This window comes from Prionailurus viverrinus, chromosome D3 (genome assembly GCF_022837055.1).
Source record: "Prionailurus viverrinus isolate Anna chromosome D3, UM_Priviv_1.0, whole genome shotgun sequence".
NCBI lineage: Eukaryota > Metazoa > Chordata > Mammalia > Carnivora > Felidae > Prionailurus > Prionailurus viverrinus.
The window spans coordinates 23,241,166-23,254,816 of record NC_062572.1 but is presented as its reverse complement, the minus strand read 5'-3'; the positions used below and the strand labels follow the sequence as shown (position 1 = coordinate 23,254,816).

Here is a 13,651-nt window from a genome sequence, read left to right as displayed (position 1 = left end):
CCTAGAGTACTGTCAGTTACTACTTTGATGGAAGCAGTGAATACAGTTTCCACTCTTCAGAAAATGAATTGTTGTTTGTCCAGCCCCTCACCACTCCTATGGAGCAGTCACTGGCAACAGCTATGTTTTTGAGGTATTGCTATGGTGAGAATATCTGTTCCCCAGCCTGTCAGTAAGTTCCAATTTGCTCTGTTGTTTGGTTTACAGAGTTACTTGAAGAGTCCCGAATACAGCTATGCAATAACATACCACAGAATGCCTTATCAGTCTTGTCTTTATCACCCACTGGCAATGAACTTGTTCTGTGATTCTCTGGCAACCTAGAGCCTCTTTCTCCCCTGCCTGCCATCCCAAGCTCAGCTTGGCAGGATGTGGCCTGGGAGTGAGGAAAGACAAAGAAAATATGAATTAGATAAAATTCAAAACTAGATTTAAAATTATCCTTTTCTTGGTATTACCCATGCTGAGTTTGCTCATTCAAGAACTATTGAGGACCTCTCAATAGTGCTATGAACACTTTGCTAGGAAGCGACAGGCCCCCATAAAAACAGAAGGCAAGAACTCTTATTGACTTTCCAGAGAGGTAAGATGCCTGGGCATGGGACAGGTAGGTAGTCGTATAGATGGTTGGAATGATTAAGTGTCTGGTACTGCATGGTACTCTAAAAACTCAAGGAAGTGTAACTGGAGGCCAAGATGAGGAGCCATGCCTCAGGATGGTAAGCACTGCCAGCACCAGTCCCAGCATTGGCCACAGCAGCACTTGGGAGCACTTCTGGAGAGCTTTGGAGCTCCAGTGGGTGGATAGGAACTTGGATGTCAGGTAAGGGATAGTGGAGCAGATTCTCAGAGTTGGCAAGGGATGGTCAGGGTCATGAGGCAAAGACCTGAGACATCATGGCCAGGGAGCAGAACTGTCATTAGGGCGGCCTGGGAAATGGAATACAAAAGGTATGTCTGCCTAGGATCCAGAGGGTTAGGCTTGGAAGTTGAACCTTGCATGGTTAGTAGTGGGATGGTAGCATTTTAGGCTTGTAACAGAGGTAGAGACAGGTACCTGTCCTAGGTATCTTAAGAAGAGTCATATGGCCAGAGAGGAGGTTAAGAGAGGGGACAGGGAAGAGGTGGCTATGGTGGACAAGGGAGAGAGGAAGAAGGCTAGGTCCAGGTCCCTAGTTGGGTGAGAAGGAAAGAGTGGGCTAAGAAAGCACTGGTGAAACCTGAGACAGGCTGGTTGTAAGGGAGGAGGAAGGGACAAGCCAAGGACATGCTCATGTTTTCAGGGCATAGCAGAGGGAGCAAAGTATAGCTGGGCTGGGAAGAATGGATTTGGTTGGGATTTACCAGCCACACTGGCAGTTGTCAGCAGGAGTGGCAGGCATAGTCTGCCCACAAAGAAGAGATTTTGTAGTGAGGTCAAAGAGCAGGGTTTGAGCCCTGAGGCAGAGGGAGGAATGGGGCCTTGGGCAGATGTGTCTTCCTGCCTTTGTGGTTAAGAATCATTGGGATGTATTCCAGTTTTTTGGCTTTTCCAGAACCTAGAGAATAACTGAATAACTGAACTGAAATTTAAAATCTTGATATGTGGCTTAGATTGTTTCTGTTGCTCCAAATCGTGAACGTTTCATGGTCTTCAGTGTATCTGTGATCCTCTTGTGTCAGTAGAAATTGTAGGTTTTGTGCTAGTGGTATGTGTGTCCGTGGAAATGGGCTTTACTGGGCCCCTCTCTGATCTCCTGGAACGTAAGGATGCAGACATGCTGGTGATTGCTGAATGTGCCATAAGTTAGACAATTAAAAGAGTTAAATTGAAGGAATCCTTTGTCACAAAATACTCAAGAAATTAAATTCCAAATGAGGAAATGCACAAAGAAAGACTTGAGATTTTCCTCCTATTAGTCAACATGCCCACTGGGCAAATGTTGGATGTTTGGGAGGTAGATGGGCACCCCATTCCCCCATCTGATGCCTGTGACCAGTGCAGCAGAAAGCCCACAAAACCTGTGCCCTGGAACCTGACTTGTTTCTTGTCTTTGGATTTTGATGGTATGCTACAAAAAAAAAAAAAAAAAAAAAAAAAAAAAAAAAAAAAGCCTCTTGGAAGTAATTTTCAAAGGAGGAAAAAAAAGATGTTAAAAGGTACAGGTAGTGGTTTTGTTTCTTTTTTAAGGCACCACATGTGGATTGTGATTCTTCCTTGATGTGGAAACTAAAGGAGTCCCTGCCCCTCTTTTCCCCACCTGACTCTCCCCAGCCCCTTGCCACATTTCCTGGATGGCAAATGTTCAGTCCTGTTCCTGCTGTGCTCTTCCTGAAGGTTTCAGCTCTGGGCTCTTTGTGTAGCAGCCTTGATCTGTGAATGTTTGAGCAGAGTGACTCATGCCTACTTGGGTAGCATTTATTAACCTCGACTTGAACTCATTTCATTGGTCATCCCCTTTAAACTGGGGACTCAACCAAATGGCAAAAATGAATATGTCTTTGGATTTGAATTAATGAGGCATAAAAGTTGTGGTTGCTTTAGAAAGAATTAGATAAGAGTTGCCAGTTTCACTGAGTGGAAAGAAGGGCCCCCTCACCTTGTACTCTATAAAGGCCTGAGAGGGGCCATGAAGTGGACAGGGCTGGGGGTGGCTGTCCATGCTGTGGATTCTTCTCTCTGCCTGGCCAGATAGACAAGCTGAGTTATCTCAGACTTGGAACCAAAGGTTGCTCCACCCCCACAAGCCAAGAGGAGAAGCTGAGGCTCACTGAGGGCAGAGGTAAGGGTGGTCCAGGTCATGTTTTTGATCTGTGGCAGAGGCTGTCAGAACTAGGGCCCCTGCTCTCAGTTGGGAACTTTCCTGGCAGGGGGCAAGGAGGAGTAGGAGGGATTTGAACAGAAATGAAAAACGTGGAAGCGTTCTGCGTGATGTCACCAGGCTCCAGCAGTCCCATCTGTTGGTTGATTGACGCTCTGGCACCAAGGATGTGGAGGAGGGAATTGGATTCCAGATGGGGATGGAACCCCAACGGTTCACCCTCCCCTAGTTCCCAAGACACTCTAACTGGTTAACTCCTTACAACCCCGGGGCATATGACAATGGAGAAATGAGGGCTTGAGCCAAGGGCCCCTCCCCCACTGGACTCAGGCGAAGGGCCAGCCCTCTTTGGCCTCGGTTGAGCCGCGATAGCGCCCTTAGGGTCGGGTCGGGTTCCGGGCCATGCTCCCGCATTTTAAGAGGCTGAGCTGAGCTTTCCGCCGCCCGTTGGCGTCCAGACACCGAGAGCTCGCCTTTGTCTAGCCCGCTGAGCGGGAGGAGAGCGCTAGTCCCTGCCCCAGACCGGGCTGGAGGAGGCGCGTCCCGTCCTCCGCGGACTGTCTGGTGGCCTCGCGGCGCCCTTCGCTCTTGGAGCGGGGCCCTGAGGGAGAGGCGGGTGGGAAGGAGGCTGGAGGAATGAAGACGCGGCTCGCCGCGCCCCTGCCGCGCTCAGGCTGACTGGCGGACGTACGGAGCCGGGCTCAGGGCACCTCTTGGCTGGGCTGCACTCAGAGCGCTTGGGCTGGCCGCTATCCGCGGTGCTGAAGGGGCGGCCGCGGCGGGGAGGCGGGCCCGGGGCCGCCGGGTAGCACACACCCAATCCGGGGACCGCCGTCCTTCTCCCGGGCTTGGCGCGGCGGTGGCAGCCGGCACTGCACCGAGATGGACTGAGAGCTCGGCGGCGGGAAGGCGGCGGCGGCGGCGGCAGCTGCAAGAGCCCCCACAGCCTCGGGGCCAGACCCACTTCCACACCCGGGAGCCCCTTCCTGGGGTGAGTTGGGGCGAGCGGAGCAAGCATGGGGCAGGCGGGTCCTTGAGGCATGGGATCTCTTGGGCTTTTAAATTTTCCTTACCTATTGTAAATTTCTTCTAGCCCTCATCTTGAGCAGCCTACAGGACTGAGGGATCAGATCTCTGCCCTGGCACTTACTCAGTCCTGGGATAGAGGGCAGGCCCCTCTGCCCTCACAAGCCAGGGGACAAAGGGTTTAGCTAGAAGTCTAAGGGCAGTCACTAAGCATGTCCCCTTCACCACCCTGGGTGCAGCCCACTATATGATACTGAGAAGGGATGTTTGCCCAGGTTGGTGTCACAGGGATGATACTCTCCCCTTTCAGTGCAGGGGATTGGCCCCATGTAGACCAGCCACTAGAATATAGCCCAGACAGAGGCCAGCCATCTTTTAGCAGGGAAGGTAGGCTTGAGCCTTCCCCAGGGGCTTCAATCAAGAGGTAAAGCCCTTTCCCTGCCTTCCTCCAGTCTCCTTAGGCACCTGAGCTGCCATTACCAGAGCTTCAAGGGCAAGGGTCACTTCAGTGCACCTGGCTGTTGTAAGTGAGCTGGACTCAGGCAGAAGAGCTTTGGAGTGGATACTGGGCAGGCACTTCCTGCTACTGTGTGTGTGTATGTGTTTGTGTGTGTGTGTGTGTGTGTGTGTGTGTGTGTGTGTGTGTGTTCCCAGCACGCAAAGGGGATTTTAAACTCCAGTGGTGCCTGTCACAGGAAAAGCCCTTCTCCAGCCAGCCTGTGCCTCTGAGTAAGCAGTTTGGGGTCAGGCTGGGCAACTACCCAGCCAGGAGCCTTGAGCTTCCTCGGCCCTTAAAGCTGCCCCCCCTCCTGCCTTGAGCCATCCACTGAAGGGGGAGATGTGTTTAAACTTGATGGGTCACCTCTGCCTTCGATCCCACCAGCATTCGGTTCCCATCTCCATCACCTGGCAAGGTCAGACAGATAGACCTCTTGACTCCTAGAACCTGATGGGTGGGCTGTTGGGGGGCTCTACTGCCTCGACAAAGGACTTTTGGTGTGTTGGGGAGGTGAAGGGGTGAAAGGAAGGAGGGGTGGAGTTGGAGGGACTGTCCTCCAGGGCCCTGAAGAAGTCTAGATGCCAAGCCTTATAAAGTGCTTATTGTAACCAGGTGGCTGTAAATGAAGCCTCTGAATCTCAACAGGCTCATGCTGGAGGGCTGGGGTCTGTGTTTTGTTTTGACTGTCTAGCCTAAGCTATGTGCATCAGAAATGACTCTGGTGGGCAACTTCCTTGGATCATCGGATGCCTGATGATGGTGCTGATGAAATGAAGGAGAGGTAGAGAAGATGTATGAGATGATGTGCTGGTTTTAGGGTCAGTGTGAGCTGCAATGGTACTGCAGTGCTGATGGAAATGTATGCCAAGGACGTGGTAGCGTTACTGGGTACCATTCGGTACCGGGTACCATTTATCCCTGGCCAGTGTTCTGAAGAGAGGAAAAGTCATACCAGAGAAAGTACAATAACTGCATATCTATCATGTACTTGATTTACATTATTCTTGACCACTTTTTTCCCACCCAAAAGCATTTTTGTTTACAGTAGTTAAGTTTTTACTTACCATGTCAACACTTTGTATTTTGGCCAGATGAGTAAACCTCTTTAGAGAATAGTTGTCAGGAAGGATGACTGACTCATAACTGTACTTTGAGATCCTTGCTGACTTCGTTCATAAAAATATGAAGTCCAAAATGCATAATGGCAGGCTGGCCAAGCAGCAAGCCATTGCTTTTGCTTTGGGAAAACAATATATTTGAACTTTGCATGTTGTTTATTTTGAAAATACATTTATAGGCCCAAAGTTTTCTGTAACTAGATCAAGTTGGGGTGTGTGTGCATATATATACATGCATATATTTAGCATGCTCTCTGCCTGTAATGCCATCAGGCTACCTATTTTTATTCACAATCTGAGCAACTTAAAACCTCCTCAATAATTAAGGTGGGCTCAAGTTCTCCTCTGTAACTGAGGAAGATAACATTTGACGGTTGTCTAGATGCTACACAGTCCTAGATCCAGCTCACAGTCTCTGTTCAGAAGTCCTGCATTTGGTTTTATCATATGCAAGCCAGCATCTATGTAAAATTATAAAATGTGCATGGAAAACATGAACAGAACTTTTCTGACTGGATTTCTCAAGGCCAAGGCAGGAAATAAAGATATATACAGCAACAGAACATAATATAGTAATGAATATATGGCAATTGAACAAGTTTCATTTTGGTGAATACAGTTCATCTTGTTGTTTGAGATGGTGGTCACAGCTGTGTTGTGTAAAGGAAGTGAAAAAAGGCCTCGCTTTGTAGATTGAGCAACCTCAAAATTCCCATTTTACCTCTTACTAACTACATCCTGTGATTGAGCCTCTCTGAGCCTTGGTTTTATCATATGAAAAATAGAGAAAGTAACAGCTGCCTACTATGTAAACAGCACAGGATTGTAGGGGCTCAATGTTATCCTTGAAATCTCTTGCCATGGCCTACCATCACCACTTATTAGAAGAATCTGAGCATATTGAGACAAAAATCCCCACACACTGATATTTATACTGAAACTGTGAGGGCCATGAAAGGACTCAGTAGTTTGCTTTGGGGTAGCCTGGTCCTGCTGGAGGTAGTGTTCCCAAGGTAGGGACTGTACTTGGGTCTGCTGTCATCCAGGGACCTTGGCTGACCAGCAGTGGAGCTTGGGCAAAAGGAGACAAGGGGAGTGTTCCCTCCAGGAAGAAGGAGCCTAAATGTCAAAGGCCATGAGGGGTCTCTGTTCAGAGAAACCCCTTCCAGGAAAGGACTTGTGGCAGGGGATGCTTTCTTGTGGGGAGAGGCTGCTGCTGTTCCTCCAATAATGCATGTCTTCTCGTCCTGCTTATGTCCCCCAGACCCTGTGGTACTAGCAGCTAACACTGGCCAGGCTTTTCTGTAGTAACTCAATCCTCATAACAACCCTGTGAAATAAAACCATTACCATCCCTATCATGTGAATGAGGAGACATTCTCAGATGTTACATCATAGGTGCCCAAGGTCTGACTGTGGCACCCACCTCTCCAGCATGAGGAGAGGGCCTCACAGATGAGCTGGTGGCACAGAAAAGGGGAGCAACACACCCAGAGTCGCCTTGATCTCCAGGCTCACAGTGTATCCTTCTCACACTGAGGTGATAGCACCCATCGCTGGGTGGCCAGAGGAAGAAGAAAAAGCAGGGGTTAGGATCAGCTGTACAGAATCACAACTTGGAGGAGTTAGTGTCTGAGACCTTCCCTTTCAGGTTTGCCAGATCTTGTCATCCCCACCTGGGATGAGGCTTGTGATCAGGCAACAGGGGTGGTAGCCACAGCCGTAAGCAGAGCTGGAAGGTAGAAGAGCCCTTGGAAATCAGTGAGGCTATCCTCTGGTGATACGAAGTGCCTGAGGCCCAGAGAGGGAATGAATCATCCATGAAGGTGGGGGGAGTGGAGAGAAGGGTCTTTATTCTATCCCCCAAGGCAAGAGCCTCTCCTAATGCCGTGCCTCAGCAATGCCTCTCTGGTAAGTCTGGGGTGTTGCTGGTAGCTCTCTCAGAAAGGGCCTCTGAAGTCCCAGGACCTCTACCGATCCCAGAGATGCCCCCATGGTGGACAGCTCCCTCTGCCCCTGGATCCCCTGCCTGGGAACCAGCTCCATCTGGCCTCTGCTGGCACATGGTAGCCCTTTGCAGACTGCATTGATTTCCATTGCCCAAGGTGATGAGGTAATTTAAAGGTTATTCAGTTGAATTTCTAGTTCCCTTGGCTTGAGACCTTTCTTCCAAAATGCCTGCTGCTAACAGCCAGGGTACCAGGCATTGATATAAAAAGACGTGTTTGTTTCCCATAAACTTGAGTTATTTACAAAGTGTGTGGACTCTTACAGCTGTTTTGCACACATGCCCTGCTTCAGTGATTACTTAATGAGTGTACCCATGAGCTTGCTTTTTAAATTGAATGGTATTTCATGAGGCTAAACTGAATTGCCGCTTCTGCAGGCACAGTGCTCTCCCTGGGCTGCTATTTTCAGTCACTGGCCACTGAACCCCTTCAAGCTTCAGCCTCTTCCTCTCCTTGCTGCCTGAGGTCATGCCCTGTCCATTCTCCCATCACATTTTCTCTGGATTCTCTCCTTGCCCCGCTGCCACTGCCCTGGTTTAGTTCCTCATTATTGGTAACTCCCTGCATAGGGAGGGCTCCTTTTAGACTTGCCCCTCTATGCCTCAGGAAGATTAATCTTTCAGGAACACTTGTTCTGCTCTTGTCACTGCTTTCCTGATGGCTGCCTACTGCTTCCACAGTACCAGGGCAGATGCTTCAGCCCAGCCTAAAAGCCTTTCTGCAGACTGGCCCAGCTCCCTGCACCACAAAGCACAGAGCCAAGGCCTCTCATGCAGCCCAGCTCTCCCTCCTCTCCCATGCAGTTTTCCTCCTTCCACCTGGACATGCTTCTTCCCTCCCATCTCCTCCAGGTCCAACTTCAAGATGCCTTCTTCATCTGACTGTTCCTCCCCTGTCTAGACCTAGAGCACACTGGCTCAGCCATCCATTAACAGTTCTTGGCAATAGTGATACCAAAGTAAGGGCTATGGGTTGTAGTGTGTCCCCCCCCTCCCCAAAGATATATTGAAGACCTACCCCTTCAGTACCTGTGAATGTGACTAGAAATAGGGTCTTCACAGATGTAATCAAGTTAAGATGAGGTCACGAGCATGGTCCTGAATCCAATATGACTGATGTCCTTCTAAAAAGAGGGAAATTTGGACTCAGACACATACACAGAGGGGAAGGCCATGTGAAGATGGAAGCAGAGATTGGATTTATGCCTCCACAGGCCAAAGAACACCCCAGGCCACCAGAAACTAAAAGAGGCAAGGAGAGATCCTTCCCTACAACCTTCAGAGGGAGCATGACCCTACCAACACCTTGATGGTGGACTTCTAGCCTTCAGAATTGTGAGAGAATAAATTTCTGTTGTTTGAAGCCACCTAGTGTGTGGTGGCCCTAGGAAGCTAATACAGAGAGTATGCCCCCTTCCCGGACCTCAAGGCACTGACTATTTGCAGGGGGACAGACAAGATCCTTATGAGTCAGTGTGATGAGTACAGCTTGTGATGGGCAAAGGTGTGAGGAGAACCCTGAGGAAGGACCCTCTCCAGATAGCTTTCCATCCCTCTCTGGGGTGGCAGCTGTCAAGTAAGGCTCCTTAGGGAGGGGCCCACACTCAGTATCCAGAGATGATAGGAGCCAGCCAAGGGAGGGAAAGGCAGGGCATCTCAGCCAGGTGAGTAAAGGCAAGGGAGGGAGGAGCAGGGGTGAAGCTAAGGAGTAAGGAGTGCTGAGGCCCACAAGGCTTACCTCCTGGTTGGCTGTGGTTTGCCAAGGAGTTTGAACTTGAACTTGCTTCTGTGGGTATCGAGGACCCATGGAAGGGAAGTGACAGAGTGGATGGTGTATTTTCAGTAAATTGTCTCCATGGCAGCTTGAAGGATGGATCAGAAGGGGTAAATGTAGAATTTGAGACCTTGAAAGTGAGCTGGGGGGTGGCTTACTCACCTGAGGGGGAGAAGAGGGTATGAATTTGGAAGCTATTTTGAAGTTAACGTCCTCAGGACTTGGGGATGCATTGCATGTAGGGGCCCAAGGTGAGGGAGAGAACATAGGAGCTGACCCTCAAGTCTCCAGCCTGGTACCTGGGGGCAGAAAGAATTGTCTGGAGAGGGAAAGGTTGTCCTGAGGGAGCAGAGGCAAGATACTGGGCTCAGTGGGGACAGGTTGAGTGTGGGTGTCATCCAGGTAGCCATGGATATCTGGGGCTTGAAGGGGAGGACCATAGCAATGGTACAGATGGGGAAACATGAAAAGGGAGACAGGACAATGAGTCGTGGGCATGGACATCATCATTTGGGCCCCACCCAGCATGAAGTGGGAAGAACATGGGAGTGAGGACTGAATCTTGCCTGGGAGCAGGGAGAGAGGAGGGTGGAGGACAATGGGTGTGTGGCCACAGGAGCAGGAAGCAGGGTGTTTCAAAAAGGGGCCACTGGTGTGACTCATGCCTGCCACAGTAAGGGCACTAGAGAGGGCATCACATGGGGCTGCTGCATTCAGGGGTGACTCTTTTGAGCAGCAGCTTATCTGTCACTTCTTCCCTGTATCTGCAGTCTCTACTTGCCTACAACGTCCTCTCTCCTTTTCTGACATTTTTCCTAACACCTCTCTGGACCATGCAACCCAGAGCAGCCCTGGTGAAGTGAGCACAGGTGGATGCCTGGACATCAACATGGCGGCCCCTCCTGAGCCTCATCCCTGAGCCATAGCCACTACTCTCAAGGTCACTGGTGTCTGTAGCCAAGAGCACCTACCAACAGCCTGGTGGCTGAGGGTGGGGTGAGGCCTGCAACCTGGCCAAATGACAGGTGCCTGAGCCTTTTGCCTCCCACACTTGGTTGCATCTGTGTCCGTTCTTTGCAGGGCCCGTCACCATGGGCGGCTCTGTTCCTCCGCCTCATGGGGATTGTGCCACGGGTGCGTCAAATGATCCAGCCCCTCTCTGATTGCTGCCTTCCAGGTTGGTCTGTGTGCACTGATGTGGTGGCTTCTCTGATGTGATTTCTGGACCCTCCTGCTCCCAAAACTCACTCATTATGAACCTCCCTTCATGCCTGACCTTCCACCATTAGAGAGTCTTTTGTAGGGTCTCAGAATTCAACACAAGCAGGAGTTGATTCTTGCCAATTTTAATTTGTTGAGAGATAACATTCATTAGGAAATACAAATTTGTAAAATATTTAAATGACTCTAGAATAAATAACATACAACATAGTCATCTTTCAGTACCTCCTTCCCAAGGAATATACACATGCATTGGTTACCAGTGATACTTTTCCAGATTTTTCCCATGCTTTTACAAAGCCATGTAAGCACACACACACCCCCACACACATAGTTACATATATATAAATGAGATCGTATTGTGCATATTGATAAGCAGCTTGCTTTTTCCCTTACTGATATATTTTGGAGATCCTTATGTGTCAGTACATATAGACCGATCTCATTTTTAAAATAACTGCATGGAATTCTAAAGTGTGTCATAATGTATTTAATCATCTCCCTCTTTAAAAAAATTTTTTTTAAACATTTCTTTATTATTGAGAGACAGAGAGCATGAGCATGGAAGGGAGAGACAGAGAGAGGAGGAGACACCGAATCTGAAGCAGGCTCCAGGCTCTGGGCTATCAGCACAGAGCCCGACGTGGGGCTCGAACTCATAATCCGTGAGATCATGACCTGAGCCGAAGTCAGACGCTCAACTGACTGAGCCACCCAGGCGCCTCTAATTGTCTCCCTCTTGATGGGCAGTAGGTTCTTTACATTTTATTAGTTTCACTGTAATGCTGTAGTAGACCTTCTTGTGCATGCAAATTTGTGCATGTGTGTAAGTTTTTCCAAAGCATAGATTGCTAGCAGTAGGATTGCCAGTTTATATCCAGAGGATACCCATGATGGATAACAACAGACACTATCAAATTGTCAGCCAAAAAGAGGGCATAAATTTATATGTCCCAACAGTGTGGGTTGTCATTGCATTTCTCTTATTACTGATAGAGATTGAGTCTACTTTTATCTGTTTATTGACCAATCATGCACATTTTGTGACTTGTATATTTATATTTATTGCCATTTTGCTGTTTAGATATTTGTGGTTTTATGCTGATCTGTAGGAGCTCATTCTGAGTTATGGTTCTTTCTCCTTTGTCAATTATGTATTTTGCAAGTATTTTCTGTGTTGCTTATCTTTTAACTTGATTTATGGTGGCTTTGATGCTATGGAATTTCTAAGCTTTTGTGTTGTAAGATCAATCAGTCAGAGCCTTATTTTTTAGTAGTGTGGAAAAGTGGAGCTTGGAGGTTTAAGATGTTGCATTAGTGACCCTTCTCTGGTCTGTTTTTGCTCTTTGGCTTTGAATAAAACCCCTTAACTTTATTAAACTTTCATTTTGCCAGCTATGTACAGTGTTGTCTCTCCTGCCCAACCTCATCCCAGTTGCCATGAGGATCACAGAAGCTGTCTTGCAGAACTCCATAGCCATTCTAAACTTCACAGTTAAACTAACTCACCGATAGACATTGAGGCCCAGTCTTCCAGCACAGGCCTTGTCTGAGGCAGTGGTTTTCAGGGTGCCAAGACCCTGCCTCAGACCTGGTTCACTTTTCCCAAATGTCTTTTGAGTTCCTACCCCATGCTGGTGATGTCATCCTTGTGGCTCTGCAAAGGGAGATGTATACCTTTGTTCCGGTTGCCATGAAATACCACATACTGGCTGGCTTAAGCAACAAAAATGTATTTCCTCACAGCTCTGGAGGCTAGAAGTCTGAGATCAAGGTGTCAGCAGGTTTGGTTTCTTCTGAGGCCTCTCTCCTTGGTTTATATGTTGTTGCTTTCTAGTTGTCTCCTCACATGGTCATCTGCACGTGTCTGTGTGTGTCCTGTGTGTGTCTGCACGTGTCTGTGTGTGTCCTGATCTCCTCTTCTTTTTTTTTCTTTTTAATTTTTTTCTTTCTTTTTTTTTAAGTTTATTTATTTATTTTTGAGAGAAAGAGAGTAAGTGAGGGAGGGGCGGGGAGGTTGGAGAGAGAGAATCTTGAGGAGGCTCTGTGCTGTCAGTGCAGAGCCCAACTCGGGGCTCAATCTCACAAACTGAAAGATCAAGACTTGAGCCAAGATCAAGAGTCAGATGCTTAGGGCACCTGGGTGGCTCAGTCGGTTGAGCATCCATCTTTGGATCAGGTCATGATCTCGCGCTCCATGAGCTCGAGCCCACGTTGGGCTCTGTGCTGACAACTTAGAGCCTGGAGCCTGCTTCGGATTCTGTGTCTCCTTCTCTCTCTGCCCCTCCTCCGCTTGCTTGCGCATGCACTCTCTCTCCCTCTGTCTCTCTCAAACATAAATAAACATCAAAAAAAAAAAAAAGAATCAGATGCTTAACCGACTGAGCCCCCCAGGTGCCCTTTGATCTCTTCATATAAAAACACCAGTCATATGGAATAGGGGCCCACCTATATGACTTCATTTTACCTTAGTCACCTCTCTAAAGGCTCTTTCTCCAAATACAGTCACATTCTGAGGTACTGTGGGTTTGAACTTCCACATATGAATTTGGGTTGGGTGGACACAATTCAGCCGATAATAGGGAGCGAGCACTGTATCTGGATGAGAATCAGGAAAGTGAGGCTCAGAGAGGCTCCTGCACTTGGTTCATGTCACCTGGTGAGCGGGTTGCAGCTCTGTGCTCAGACCCATGCATCTGAACCCTAAGTGCAGGCCTCCCCAGGGCAGCCTGAGTGATGCTGGGACTGCTTTGGTTCCACTGCCATGACTTCCTGTTCATTGGTCCCACCCATCCTGTTCCCCTGCCATCCTGTTGCCTCATACTCCATGCTCCCTAAGCAGGGCAGGGCACCTATTCCCGGCTGGCTGACTCTTCTGTACCTCCTTTGGCCCCTTGGAAAAGGGTTTCAAATAATTCATTTGACTGAATGTAGCTTGCTCAATTGTTGTTGTTGTTGTGGAAAAAGATTCCACAGTAAGATAAAGAGCATTTGGAATATGAGTAACTCCCCAGTAATCTCACACCCTCACAAAACTGTTTTTGACTTTTGCACATTACCTTCTCTTCCCCACTCTGCACATACCCTTGTATTTCACATCGTTGGCATCATATTAAATATGGCCTTTATGCTCTGCCTTTTTCACCCCACGTTATAACTTACAGTCTCTCTATCTTTATAATGATCATTTTAATGGCTGTGTAA

General features: G+C 48.5%; 1 protein-coding gene across 3 annotated transcripts in view; it reads left to right on the top strand.

The window, feature by feature from the left end:
- Window positions 1–13,651, top strand: part of OSBP2 (oxysterol binding protein 2) — a 199,447-nt gene that overhangs the window by 107,376 nt on the left and 78,420 nt on the right. The window contains exon 1 of one of the 3 annotated variants that reach the window (XM_047827713.1): window positions 10,328–10,403. The exons of the other annotated variants lie outside the window; for them this stretch is intronic. Within the exon in view, the coding sequence (XP_047683669.1) occupies window positions 10,343–10,403 (61 nt within the window). The 5' untranslated portion in view covers window positions 10,328–10,342. Of the gene's footprint in view, window positions 1–10,327; window positions 10,404–13,651 lie in introns of those variants that run through there. 3 annotated transcript variants of the gene reach the window in all.